The 13,570-nt window shown below is 38.1% G+C and overlaps 1 protein-coding gene across 1 annotated transcript in view; it reads left to right on the top strand.

Moving 5' to 3' along the window:
• MAP7 (microtubule associated protein 7) overlaps window positions 1-13,570 on the top strand; it is a 97,676-nt gene that overhangs the window by 48,616 nt on the left and 35,490 nt on the right. The window contains exons 2-3 of the mRNA XM_082303001.1: window positions 2,439-2,507; window positions 7,207-7,284. Of these exons, the coding sequence (XP_082159127.1) occupies window positions 2,439-2,507; window positions 7,207-7,284 (147 nt within the window). The remainder of the gene's footprint in view (window positions 1-2,438; window positions 2,508-7,206; window positions 7,285-13,570) is intronic.

The following is a 13,570-nucleotide window of genomic DNA, read 5'->3' as shown; positions in this document are numbered from 1 at the left end:
AAGGAAATGTTAGACAAGGAAATATGGGAAAAAAGTATTACTTCGTGTAATAGGCTTTTTTGCAAGTGTATTTTCTGGATGGCATTTAAACCACTGTTCTGAAGTTAATGGAGTGTTGCATAATCCCATGGCACAATGCTTGAAGAAAATAATGACCATATACAGTATGAAAGATGCAAAGAAATTTGTGCTGACACTCTTAGAACATCAGTGTACTCACTAACTCTTAGAAATAGTATTTTTTCTATTTTATGACAGTTTCCTTTTCTATGTGATGCCCTAGGCCAGGCTGATGGGAACTGTGATGTAGTCCCACTGAATTACATTCTGAGAGTGTTCTAAATGGTTTATACATGCAGGATAAAATCTCGTTTTACTACTGCCATACCTTCAAGGGGAGGTAAGATATAAAGAGTTTAGAATCACGGAAGTGTTAAAGTTGGAAAAAGACCTCTAAAATCAAGTCCAGCTGTTAACGTAACACTGCCATGTTCACCACTAAACCATGGCCCCAGCTGCCACATCCTCAAATTTTTGAACACTTCCAGAGATGGTGATTCCAGCACTTCCCTGGGCAGCCTGTTCCAATGGCTGACTACTCTTTTGGGGAGAATTTTTTCCTAATATCCAGTCTAAAGCTCCCCTGGCACCTTGAGGCCATTTCCTCTCATGGTGTTGCTTGTTGTTCTGGGAGAAGAGGCTGACCCCCACCTGACTGCACCCTCCTTTCAGGGAGTTGTACGGGGCGATATGGTTCCCCCAAGCCTCCCTTTCTCCAGGCTAAACACCCCCAGCTCCCTCACCTGCTTCTCATAGCACTTGTGCTCCAGACCCTGCACCAACTCTGTTGGCCTTCTCTGGACTTGCTCCAGCACCAGGTATGGATTTTGATAATGGTAGAGCCTACCAAGCCTGGTGGTGCAAGTGTTCAGTGGTGCTCAAATTACCTTCCAAAAATCAATCCATCTACCCACAGGTCAAACTAATCTTTTGTAAGAGGCCTTTAAAATGGTAAATACTAAAATCTTGTGTTGGGCTGCCTTTAAGGTGTTACAGTTCTTATTGTCATTTGGAATCAGTATTTAAGTTCAACAGTGGTTATTTCTGTTTATTGCAAGAGACTCAATACAGAAGACAGGGAGAGGAGTGTCTGACAATTATTTAAGATTTCACACATTTTTATTGCGAGATGATGTGATTTTTGAACACTGCTCTTGGCAAAACATTGCTCTTGAACACTAAACATTTGAAAACACTGTTTTTCTATTTCCCTCACCCACCTTCTCCCTGCAAAAAAGCTACAGTACATGTAACATATGGGTTCTTCCTACCACCTTTCACCCCCTAAATTAATCCTGAAACTTGCTTGTGGAAGGAGGTAAGCAAGGAAACAAAGACTTCTGTGAGGGCATGACGGGAATGAACTCACTGAGGTACTGAGTGTATATTGGTAAAGCTGACATGCATAAGAAATTGCTTGGAGCCTTCCGAAGAAAACTTGTTTTAATTATGTTTTCTAAAGTGGGTCTAATACAGTAATGCCTGTTTAGCTTTTAAATCTGGAGTAATCAGGGCTTTTTCCAACTTTCATTTCTAGTGATATTTTTGTTCAAATGAATCGGTGTCTTTCCTCCCCTAAGCTTTATTTATAACTTTTTATCCTTGCTTGCAAATACTTTCAAGCTGTTTGTGGAAGGCTTCTTAGAATTCCTACAGTCTGCCTTCAGGCTGTTCCCAGATTGGTGTGTTCAGGACTCAAACACTCCTATAGTGGAACTGCTGGATACAAAGATGAGTAGTAAGATGAAAAAAATCATGGCATCTAATTTCTTGGCTTGTTTTTTGATTAGAGACAGATGCTGAACCAAGGACATGGTTGTGATTTGAATAATAGTAATGAATCACCTGGGTTTTTTTTCTTTATAAAGGGTTGTTGAAAGGGCATTCAGAGCTCCAGAATTACATCTTGTTCTAGGCTGGTAGGGCCTGATTAAACGTCTATTGCAAATAATGGGAATATCTCCTCCGTTAGACTTCATTCAGGTCATTAACAGTCCTCTCTTCAGTCCTGCATTATGGGAGTGTTAGAAATTTGTAAAGAAGTTTTTTACCAGTATCTTGTACCATACCTTTAGAAACCTGGGATCTGCAAGTCATCTTATACATCTTATTAAAACATGTTGTTAAAATGCAATCTTCTTGTGGCTCTTTATTCAACTTGAATCGGGAACTTGTGTTGTGGCTTCAATGCCTTCTGTGTAGCCTTTGGGGTTTTTTTTCTATGCAAAATGATGTAGAATGGCATTAAGGTGATCACATCTTCGAACAGTGTGATTTTAAAGGGAATCCAGCAATATTTAAGTTTCATTATAATAAGGTGAGTGACCTATTATTAAGTAAAATCATTGATTAATATCTTCTTTTCTTCTTTATTTTAGCAACTGAAGGTTCTGAAACACAAGATAAGAAAGTCACTTCAGGACAAAGCAACGCTGGAACTAAACCAGGTACACCATTCCACATGGTCCATGTTTCAAGGTTGTTTGCCTCAATGGTGTGTGGAAAACAGCTGTTGTCACAGAAACATCTAAAGTTTGTTGCTTTCGTACCTCACTTAGTGTTTCAGTCAAAACTGGTATCAATGACTGTTGATGTTTGAATAGGCTGGAATCTGTGATTGTTTGCAATGAAGCAAAACTGGAAAAATCTACTTGTATTTTAGAATGGCTTAGGAATGAGGGTTGGGAAGTGAGAAAAGACAACAGAAGCCACTGTATTTGCATCTGTGCATGAATGAGAATTATGTGCTGTAGGCAAAGATTTGGAGCTTTTTATAAATGTGCTTCTGTTCAGCCATTTCTTCACTTACCACAAAGCATGCCATATTCTGTAATGGGCTCTATGCAGTGGGCAAATGTTTCTCATTACTTCACCATACCTCACAGGTACATTGTGTGGATTTAATTAATGTTTGCTTACACAGTTGAAAGTGTATGTACTAAAAAGCTTAATGTAGTCCTTGGTGTCATGCATGGGTCTGTTCCACTTGCATGCTTAGACCAAGATCCAGAAGATGACTTAGATATCTGAATTCTGCTTGTGTTGCATTTCAGGTACCCAAGATTAAATTATGCAGTTAAAAATGATTTTGCTTAGATGCCTGAGAAAGCAGAGGTGCTTGTTTTGCTGAGGAGTAGGCACACTGTAACATTCCCCTTTCAACTCCTTGACAGCTTGGCGGCTCAGTGACTGTTTTGTAGTGACGGATTCTTCTCTATCCCCAAACTGGGTACTTTTGGCCTATGTCCCCGGAGGGAAGGAATCCCAGTGCTGTCTGTGTTCAGATCACACCTCACATGCTCTGCCAGGCATGCTGGGTCCTGCACAAAGCACAGGATTCATGGCTGCTCTCAGTCAGATAGGCAGTGGGAAAAAGAGGAGAAAATAAAGATAACATTACCTCCTTCCACAGCAAAACCAGAGCTCTTCATGTTGGACAGTGTTCAATACTCACTTTATTCTGCAATAGTTTAATCCAGTTTTCATTTCTCAGGAGGGGGTCCTAACTGTTCCAATTTTCCCTTCATCTATGCTGGGGTGTAGAAAGGAAACCAAAATTCTTGGGGCTGGAGCGAGGGAAGGCAGAGTGTAGCTGACAGTATGAGCCACAAAAACTGGCCATATGTACAAAGTGTATAAGAAAATTTTTAATTTAGGAACTTAATTGCTACAAATATCAACTGTGCTTAACAGTTTATTGAGTATCAGTTCTACAGAAGATTTGTAAAACTTGTTTGTTCCTTTTGTTGATATCATTAGGGACAAATACCTACTGATGTTTCAGTGCTGAATTTCTGCAAAATAAATACTGTTCACAGCTTCTAAGCTTTTCAAAATTAACTATTAACTTATTAAAATTATTTTGAACTCACAGTAAATGTTCTAAATATATGGACATATACTGTTTTCATATGTAATTTAGAGGCTTAATTTCCAGCAGCAGGTACAAAATTAATTTCTCCTTTATAGAACTATGGCTTATTTATTCTCCAAACACCCCTATCATACAAATGCTTAATCCCATGCCTGCTACATAAGTGAAGGGAAATAGGTGGTTGAGTGTGAGTTCCCACATATTGCAGCATAACCAGACTGCAACTTCCAAAGCAGCATGTGGCTCTTCCTGGAGTGTTGTCTGTTAGGCTTTGCAAATGCCCAGTTGGTAACTATTTCTCTAAAAAATGATAAATTCTTGCAGGATTTGTTGCAGCTGACATGTTTCCCATCTCCTTTCGCAGCAACTTAAATCTTATGGCCTGATGACGGATATGAACAAGAGAGAGTACAAAGTACTTTGTGTGTTTGTCCTGGTATTCCTACTGAATAAGAAATGCTAATCCCCCAGGTATTTGCCTGGTGGGTTTTTAATGAGTAGAGACATGAAAAATAAAATGGGGAGCAGTCCCAATGAACTCTTTTGTTTTGCCACAGTTTGAAACTATTGATGCTGTGCACTGGGGGTGCCAGCAGAACATCTGGATTCAGAATGCAAATGTTGGAGGTTGGGCTTGTAGCCAAACTATGAAGGATCATTTTCAAGGCTTAGTGGAGACATTTTAAGTATCAGTGTAAGACTTGCACCCATAATATGTGCTCCAGCATGTAGCAGAGCAAATGCAATGATGGTCTGCTACAAAGGTGTTACCCTCATCTTTGTACTAATATTGATTTAGCTCTTTGTGATCCCAAATGTATGCAAAATCGCTTGTTACTGAAGACACACTTACACTCTGCATAGCCTGCAACTTAATGTGAATTCTTTAGGATTGTTCTAACATCCTGGGGTATTGGGAGAGGGGCTCTTCTTGTGTGAACACACTCAGGTGTGTGATATGGAAAGATAATTGGATCTCTTCGAACAGACTGGCAGAGGGCAACTTTAAAAATTTATTTTATTCCTTCCTTTGCTTATAATTAGGAATCCTTAAGGGAGACCTTTTCAGTTTGCCTGTCCATGTAACCCTCCTGCCTCTTTGAAGAATTGTTGCCTCTCCCCTGTAGGGAAATCTCTCTTCTCCAGAAAGGGAAAAAAAACCCCCACTGGAAGGATATTCTGAAAGAAGCAGGTTTCTACTTTTTTCCCCAGTGCCTCATCATTTTCTGTCAACTCAATGTTACATTGACTTTGCTGACAGCCCTTGAAGGGAATCCTCGTTTTCCAGGGGAAATGTGCATTATTCCACAAGCACTAATTACTCATGCTGCAGAAATTCATGTTTTGTGAATCTTGTGTGCTGTCACAAGAGAAAAGGAATATTATTACCCCTTTGACCTGTGTCTGCATGCTAAAGGGACTGTGTGTGAGGCAGCACACTGCTGAACATCAGCCAAATGCACCATGCAGTGGACAAATCTCTGCCACGGCCTGGCTGAGCAGTGTCATAAATGGCAGCACCATGAGCTAGTCAACCAACATTAAAGTTTTGACCTGTAACTGGGTGATGGATTAACTTTGTCTTTGCTGGTGACCTGTTCACTTGTTGCACCTTTCATTGGGGCTTTCGTGTTTGAAGGTTCTCCCTGCCAGCTGTGCGATGGGCTTTCTCCTTGCAGCTGTTACTTTGCATCGCTGTTAACACTCTTAATTGGGGCTCTAGTCTGACAGTTGTTGAGATAATAGTTTTTCACTGATTGGAGTTCAAGAGTAATTAAACTGTTGATAGCTGTTAGTGAACTGGTTCACCCAAGAAATCCTGTCATGCTTAAGCAGAAACTTCTGTTAGGGGATGAAATGCACATTATTGATTTTTTTAAAAATCTGATTCAAATAACTCTTAAAAATTAGTCTAGCACAGCCTCACTTTTGTGAATATCTTTAACCTCAGTTTTGTGACACATTGTATTGTTTGCTAATAACTTTTTTTCGTAGGTATGCAGCCTATACACAAGTAGGCTGACTCTGCATGTTTTTACAAGTTGCTTACATGTAAATTCACAGTGAATAGTGAAAAGACTCTGTTGTCTTGTGCACTTTAATGGTGACAGTATTCTAGGTAATTCTTTATCTTAAAATACTTTAAAACTGAGTTTCCCTCAATACTAAAATTAACCAGACCATTTATTTATATCCAGAAATCTTTTTTATTTTTCTGTGGGTTTTTTGTTTATTGTGTTCTTATGCAAAGCAGACTTTTTTGGTGCTACTGAAAAAAACATAAAATTAAGAGCTTTCCAGGTTTAACAGAACAGGCTGAGTAGGAAATTAGTTTTGGCAGCATGCTGAGATGAATTGCTAACTTGGATTTTGTTCCCTTTGTCTGGAATAGCTCCATTGCTGAGACTGGAAGTCGGATGCTAGCAGTTCAGCACTTTGTTGTCTTCCAGAATCATCACTGAGCAAGTGATGTTTTTCCAACCAAACCTGAATGTTTAAAGTGAAGCCTGGGCTCTGACAGAGATTTTTCATATTATCTTAGTCTAACTGCTGTGATCCAAGCGGCCAGTTGCAGACAGTTGTGAACTACTCATGTAGCTAAATTTCAATCTACAAGATTAGTTAAAGCTATCATCTTACTCGACTGGTATTATACCAGTCCATGCATGTGATGCCCTCACTGTCTTTAATATATTTTCCAGAGTTTTTAACACATGTGCACACAAACATCTTTTGAGATCAATGTCATGCTGTTTCCAGAGGCTCGGCCAGAACTACTTTAGAACTACTCAGCCAGATCAGTGTTTTGCTTGGGTGCTGAGGTTCTTGTGTCATGAAATAGGGATTCTTGGTTGTCCTGAGGCATTATCAAGGAAAAGACGATGCTTTATTATAGTACATTTTCCTGTGGATCCGTTTCTGAGAGACAGGAATAATAAACAGTATTTTTTCAGAATGCTCTCTAGCAGCCAAGTTGTTTTAGGCTTGGAAACAAAACAAAGCTTCTTCCTGGGTTTTCACAAGTGGTAGTCTGGCTGGGTATTCACAGTTACACCTTAGTCTATTCTTTGGAAGTATTGTATATCTTTAAAAATACGAGTGCATTCTAATTATCAGTTTTCTGGGGTTTTTTAATAAGATGGATTTCTGAAAATATGTTCTATTTTAGCAGAATAAATAGAGTTGTTTGACAGCCATTTTCCTAAAATTTTGGGTTTGGTAGTACTTGATTTTCTGCTATGTGCCTAATACTTCTCTTCCTCCATTTGTAGATCATCCAACAGTACTAAGGGTTGATGACAGGCAGCGGCTTGCCAGAGAACGAAGAGAAGAACGAGAAAAACAGCTAGGTAAGGCCTGCTCTGATTTTTGTTTGTTTTTAATGGACTATCATGTGCATGCAGTGTTATGGCCAGTTTACTTTTAGGGGCATTCAGCAAAATGATAGTGCTAGATATGCAATAGTGTCATTTTAGATACACTACCATATCTTTAAAGTAGATCTTTTAGTTCATCAGTATTATATTTCTCACTCTTTTTATGAATGTGAATGAAAAGTAGGTTTAATTATGAAATCATGCAAGGGAGCTTCACTGATGTAAATGGAATTTTGAAGTTGTAGAATATTTTACCAATTAAGATTAGACTACTTAAAATGTTGAATACCATGAAATAGAATTGCAGAATTTGTTGCCAATGTATGGTTTGAATTTTTTAATGTAAACTTGGGGTACTTTTTTCAGGTCAAACCTTTAGTAGGTGTCAAATAGATGTGCTCAATATCTTATGTCACCTGTGCCTGAATATGTATAACACAGTTCAAGCGAATAGTGAGGGCTACTTAACAAGTGACTACTGACGGGCAGTATACTGAATATGATGGTGAGAGAATTAAGAATTCTGTCAAGCCATAGTGATGGCTTTCTGAACAACATTTATATGTTTGGTTGCCACAAAGTTCTGTGGTAATTGGGAGATTGGGAAATACAAGTATTTCCTCTTTTTTTATATGTTTACTCTGATTTCTTTCAATGCTGAATTGTTCTTAGGACTTGAGAAACAGAAGTTCTTTATTTCCTATTTCTAACTTCTGGAAGTTTATTGAACTATATTATAACTCCAGACAGTTATGCTGCTTTTTCTAACCTGAAGAGCCATGATTAATTGTCACCTAGGTCTTGATAGCATTTATATCCTCCCTTCTTTCCAGCACCTTATAACATTGCAGTAGCCATGCACTAGGATTGTTTTGGAGGGGAAAAGGAAAGTTTTGGTTTTGTCTTGCTCAAGGGGTAACATGACAGGATGTTTGCAAATCCCTGAAAAGCTGCTTCTTGAGTTGAGGTTAATGGTATGTTAATGGTAGGCTTGGTTTCTTCAGGTTTCAGAGCAAATGGATGTTACTGGCCCATTTTAATTCATTTTTCTTAGATGTTGGTTCCATGTCTTGAATTTGTTTTTTTCTCAGGTTTGATCCTTGTGTAATAACAATGCTTTACTCAAGTGTAGAGAAAGATGCTTTCCTTGAATTTAATTCACCTTTGATTTAGCTATTGATAAATGAGTATTTGTTACCAGAAGGACATGACTTCTGTTGAGAAATGTGTCATTTTGTGTGACATGTTTTAAAAGCAACATAAAAGCACCATCAGGAGTTTTTATAACTTGACATGGAATCCTTCATTTCCAAGTGGGAGAGTTCTGCATGTCCCTATGATGTATGGGTGTATTGTGTGTTCTTGCATGAAGAATTATTTTGAACTAACAAGAAAACTGAAAGTCGCATTGTACTTTCATCTGTATATTTGTCTGCTATGATTTAGGAGCTGTTTCTCGAGATTTGTGTTCCAGTACAGCAAAGCAATGATTTTTACAATGATATGCAAATTTATTTTATTTTATTTTGTTTTGTTTTGTTTTATTTTATTTTATTTTAGTGCAGAACCTAGATAATCAGTCACTCATGTCATGTGAACCACAGCAAAGAAGTTCCTAAGCTGTCGCTCTTAAACATTAAGTTGTATAATATTGTTACATAAATGTGTCTTGCTAAAAATTAAAGTTGGATTTTGTTAATACTGGGACATCAGCCATGCAGCAGTAAAGCAACTGAAGGAGGGAATTTTTTTTTTTTCAATAGAATTAGGTTGGATTTAAACTTAATTCCTTTCCTTTTGATTCAGGGGATCTGTCAGGTTTAGCAAAGACTTCTTTTTAAGCAGAAGTTGAGAATTTCAGTCATACCTAAAGTAAAATTATTCTTTGCTGTAAAAAAAGGGAAAAGACAGTGTTCAGCTCTCTAGGTGTAGAGCTGGTGGTAATTTTGTTTTGTACTTTCAGCAGCTTGAACTCCTGGAGGTCGTTACCAGCCTTTTGAGGAAAATTAAGTCGTTTGACCCTTCTGTTAAGAACATGTGGAGTACCAGTTTAATAAGGATTATGTTTATTTATTGGGCAATATTCTGATGTTACAGGAGAGATGATTTAAGACCTTTTTCCCCCCCCCTTTTTTTACTCTCTAGTTTTAATTTTTTTCAAGTTCTGCTGTGCTGTGATAGATTTGGCTTTCCTGTGGTAAAGTGGGTTGGTGTGTGCTCTGAACTCTTGAGGATTTTCTTGCACCTGGAAATAGTATTTTAGCAGTCTTATCCTACTTAGTACACTTGGGTGTCTAATTCTTGTTTTTAATTAGAGTTCAGAGAGTAGGAAATGCTGTCATTTTTGCTGTCTGGATATATATAGCATATATGTGCTGGGACTGTCGGTATCTGCTGTTTCTTGAGGGTCATGTTGAGCCACCTAATTGAAAAGATTAAAGAAGCTTCTCCAAAAATGCCCCTTTCACCTTTAGTATATTCACGTTTTGGTTTGGGCCTTTCTTTAGATAACACAGAAGATACACAGGGACACAATCAGCAAATCACGCCATCAAGAAGGAATGATTTTTTAGTTCCTTCACTGTAGGAAAGGCATTGCTTTTGAAATGCCATCCCAACATGCCTAAAATATTAATTCTTTGACATTTTTCTGTGCAGTCTATTTTGCATGACTGAAGTTGTATCAATTTTGGGATGGGGGTTTGTTTCAATCTTTTTATTCTCCTGGCCATTTGTTAATGTGTGTATTGCTTATATGCACATTCAGACATTTAAAGGATTATTTGGGTGCTCTTGCTTGAATTTCTAAGTAATGGTTCCAGTATTGTCACTTGCTTTTTAGTAACCACGTTTTCATTTTTGTGCTCTTTCCACTAGCGCTCTTTCCCACAGCACCTATGCATAAAAGTTAACATCTGTCCTTTAAAACATAGATATCAGATCTCTCTGTGTGAGACTAACCCGCTTGGATTGTGCAAGATGGAAATCCCAAGAGAGGCAGTGGTAGGTGAGGGTGATAGCTGTCAAATGGGACTGTTCCCAGAGGCCAAAGCAAAGGGAGCTATCACATTTCTGGCTCCAGCTTTGCACTTTACATGTGTCAGGCTGAGCAGCTGTGTTCTGGCACTGGATACTGAGACACACACATGTTGGAACTGACTTGTTTATGAAGGCAAACATGGTAGATGGCCTGGTCAAACTGGAAAATTTTACTGAAAACTACTGCTTTTTCATCATGTGGACTTTACCCTTATCTGCTATAATGATTGTATCTGTACAGCCAAATTTAACAGTGCTGAAGAGTATTCCCTGGTGCTAAAACTTAATTGTTCTTGCTCTAAAGCTATTATAATGGATCCTGGCAGGGTTTTGGCTCCAGCCAACTAGCTGTCTGCTTCCTGATTCCCAGACAAGGTTTGGGAATTGGCAGGGAAGGTCCATGGGCTTTTCTGCATGTGCTGATTAAGTGCTGTCACCATTTTGGAGGGTGGAAGTCTAATAGTAGAGGTGAAAGTTGTTCCATGCCCATTAGTCTCTGGTTCCAGAGCATAGACCTGGTCCTGCCTAACCAGAAAGAAAAATCAAAATGTGTTTTTCAACAGGAAAAGTAACTGGGATTTTAAAAAAGGTTTCATTCTGGTAACCTTAGGTAGTGACCTAGCAAAGAAGAAGAATTTTCCATGTTACTACTTAGCAGTATCTTGGTCCCTGATTCTTGAGAAAACAGTTTTAAGTCTCACTTCTGTGCATGTTTTACCTACACTAATCCTGCTTGAAGTCTGACCTTTTTTAAATCACTATTGTGATCCTGACAAGGACACGTGGTTCATTTCATTTCTGGCATTGGGAACAAAAGATGGTAATACTGCCTTTTGACTTAGCATGCCTCCTTAAATGAAGAGTGATTAATCTTAGTTCTTAGAATGTATCTGAGTTTCAAGTTTGCTAAATTCATTAAATTCTTAATACTTACAGGCATAAGCATTAAAATAATATTTTAAAAATCACATTACCATGCAGATTCCTGTCCCATTTGAAAGTGATCATTGGCAAAATAGTAACATTAATAAAAATTACAATTTTTTTTCTGTGAGTAAATTCCTTCTGGTCTATTTTCTTCCTTGGCACTTGGGGGCAGAACTTCATCCAACATTTCCACAGAAAGAAGCCCCACAGAAACTGGGAAACATTGACCCTAGCATATGAATAATTTTGGGATGTGCTTGGAGAACTTGGATGTCGAAAGGGTTTATAAGACAAGAAAACAATTTTTAAGGAAGACTAGTTTAAAAATTTCTGTGATGTATGTCCCTCAGAGCATGGTTACTGGGGAAAGGTTGGCTTAGAGAATCTCACATTAACTTCGCCTTTAATTACAGCTCTGAAGTTCACCTTCTGATTCGTTCAGTCAGCCACTTTTGTGTAACGTCCCCATTTTTAGGTATGGTTAAAACATCACTGATCCATTTTACTGCGAATGCAGCAAGGAGGCAATCACAGCCTTGGTGCAGAGCTGGCAGTGAGCAAAGGTGAAAGAGCGGTCAGAGGAGAAAGCTATTGCTGAGGTCAGTGCTGTAAAGTTAGAAAAGATAAAGGCTGGGAAGATTGACAAAGATTATAGGATCTTTACTCAGGTAAGCTGTCCATCCGAGGTGGATTCAAAAGGCAGACTGAGAAAGCATGGTGCTAGACTGATCTGCCTTTATATAGGCAGTAAACCAGAAGAAAAAGGACTGAAGTGAAGAGACAGTAGAAGGGACAGAAAAAGAGAATCTGGGGACACGTTGTTTACTTCACATAGATACACAAAAAGTAAAGGCTTTGACACTTAGTGCATGCTCCTCCTTCCCTCACAGCCTAAAACCCCTGCAAAGAATAGTTCTGTGTGTGTATGGTTGGGGAAAGAAGCTACAAAATTGTTTCCGAAAAAGAAACATGCACAGTGTGCAGCTAACATCTTCCACATTACCTTAGTTAATTCCAGTGTAAAATTAATTGGTTTCAAGTCTTATGTGTCTCTTAATATTGGAGTGTCTCTTTCTTGATTGACCTTGTTTTCTCTTGCTCTGTTATTACTTCAGAAGTGTCCGAAACACAGCCTTAATTATGTTGCGTTGTAATCTAATCCAGCATTACTAGTTTGCAAACAAGCAGAAGGTATTTAACAGCATTTCTAGGGCTCAGTTTCTAAATCTTGTTTTTATGCTCTACTTTTGTGTCCTTATAGCACATGACTGTGTTCAAATGTATTGATTGTACTAAGGAATGAAATAGAAAATGGATCAGGCTGTGACTTTTGTTTGTACTTTCCAGCTTTAAGGTAGTTGTTCCTATGGAATTCAAGCTTTCAGCATGCAGGTGCTATCTGAATGATGACCAAACTTTCCTTGAATGAATCTTGCATGTTGTCAGACAAGGGAGAGAAGGATCATGAACCTGTTAATGCTCAGGCCCAAGAAAAGGCCTTTTTGTTGGACCATACTCGCCATCATAAATGTTGGTATTCTTCCCTTTGACATCCTCAAATTGGCTGCTCTTTCAGGTTGATGAAACCTTTTAAAGATACCTTCAGTTTCCTGTAGGCTCATCTGCTGATTCTTTCTATCAGCAAGGCATTTGATGGTGTGCTTCTAGAAGCACACCTGTGTGTCCAGAATAAAGCTTAATATATCCCTAATTTTTTATGTTAAATCAGAGGTCTAAAGAGTAAACTTTTTATTCTACAAGACGATTTGTTCATTTCTGTGTGGGGTGGCAGGAAAATGTTTCTGTAAATTCATAAATAGGAACATAAGAATGAAATAAAAATGTTATTTTAAACTTCTTATTTTCCCTGAAGATACCCTTATATATCTAAGGACACTAACTTATCTCACTGCACATACCTACCTTATAGGTGGTAAAAACTGAGCCCTTAATTTCACAGAAGAATGTCAGTAGTGCATATATAGGAAGCAGTGAAAACAAAGCAGATGTTCTCCTTTGATTCTCTAACAAAATAAAATTAAGGAATTGATACTTGAAAAAAAAAATAAAAGTAGTTAAGATTATTTCTCTATCTTCAAAAAAAGTTAAATTAATGAAAATAGATGTTGCACTTTTTTCAGCAAACAGATGTATCATAAATCATACTTTCATGTGCTCATTAAATACTTGGTCCAAGCATAAAATTAGTAACTTCCTTATGTTAGCAGATGAGCGCACATTTTCTGCTGCTTTTTGCCTGTAGCTTAAAGATGATGGAAAGATGTAGCTTTGG

Source organism: Coloeus monedula, assembly GCF_965178545.1.
Source record: "Coloeus monedula genome assembly, chromosome: 2".
NCBI lineage: Eukaryota > Metazoa > Chordata > Aves > Passeriformes > Corvidae > Coloeus > Coloeus monedula.
Note: the sequence above shows the minus strand (reverse complement) of the source record. Positions and strands in the feature narration are given on the sequence as shown.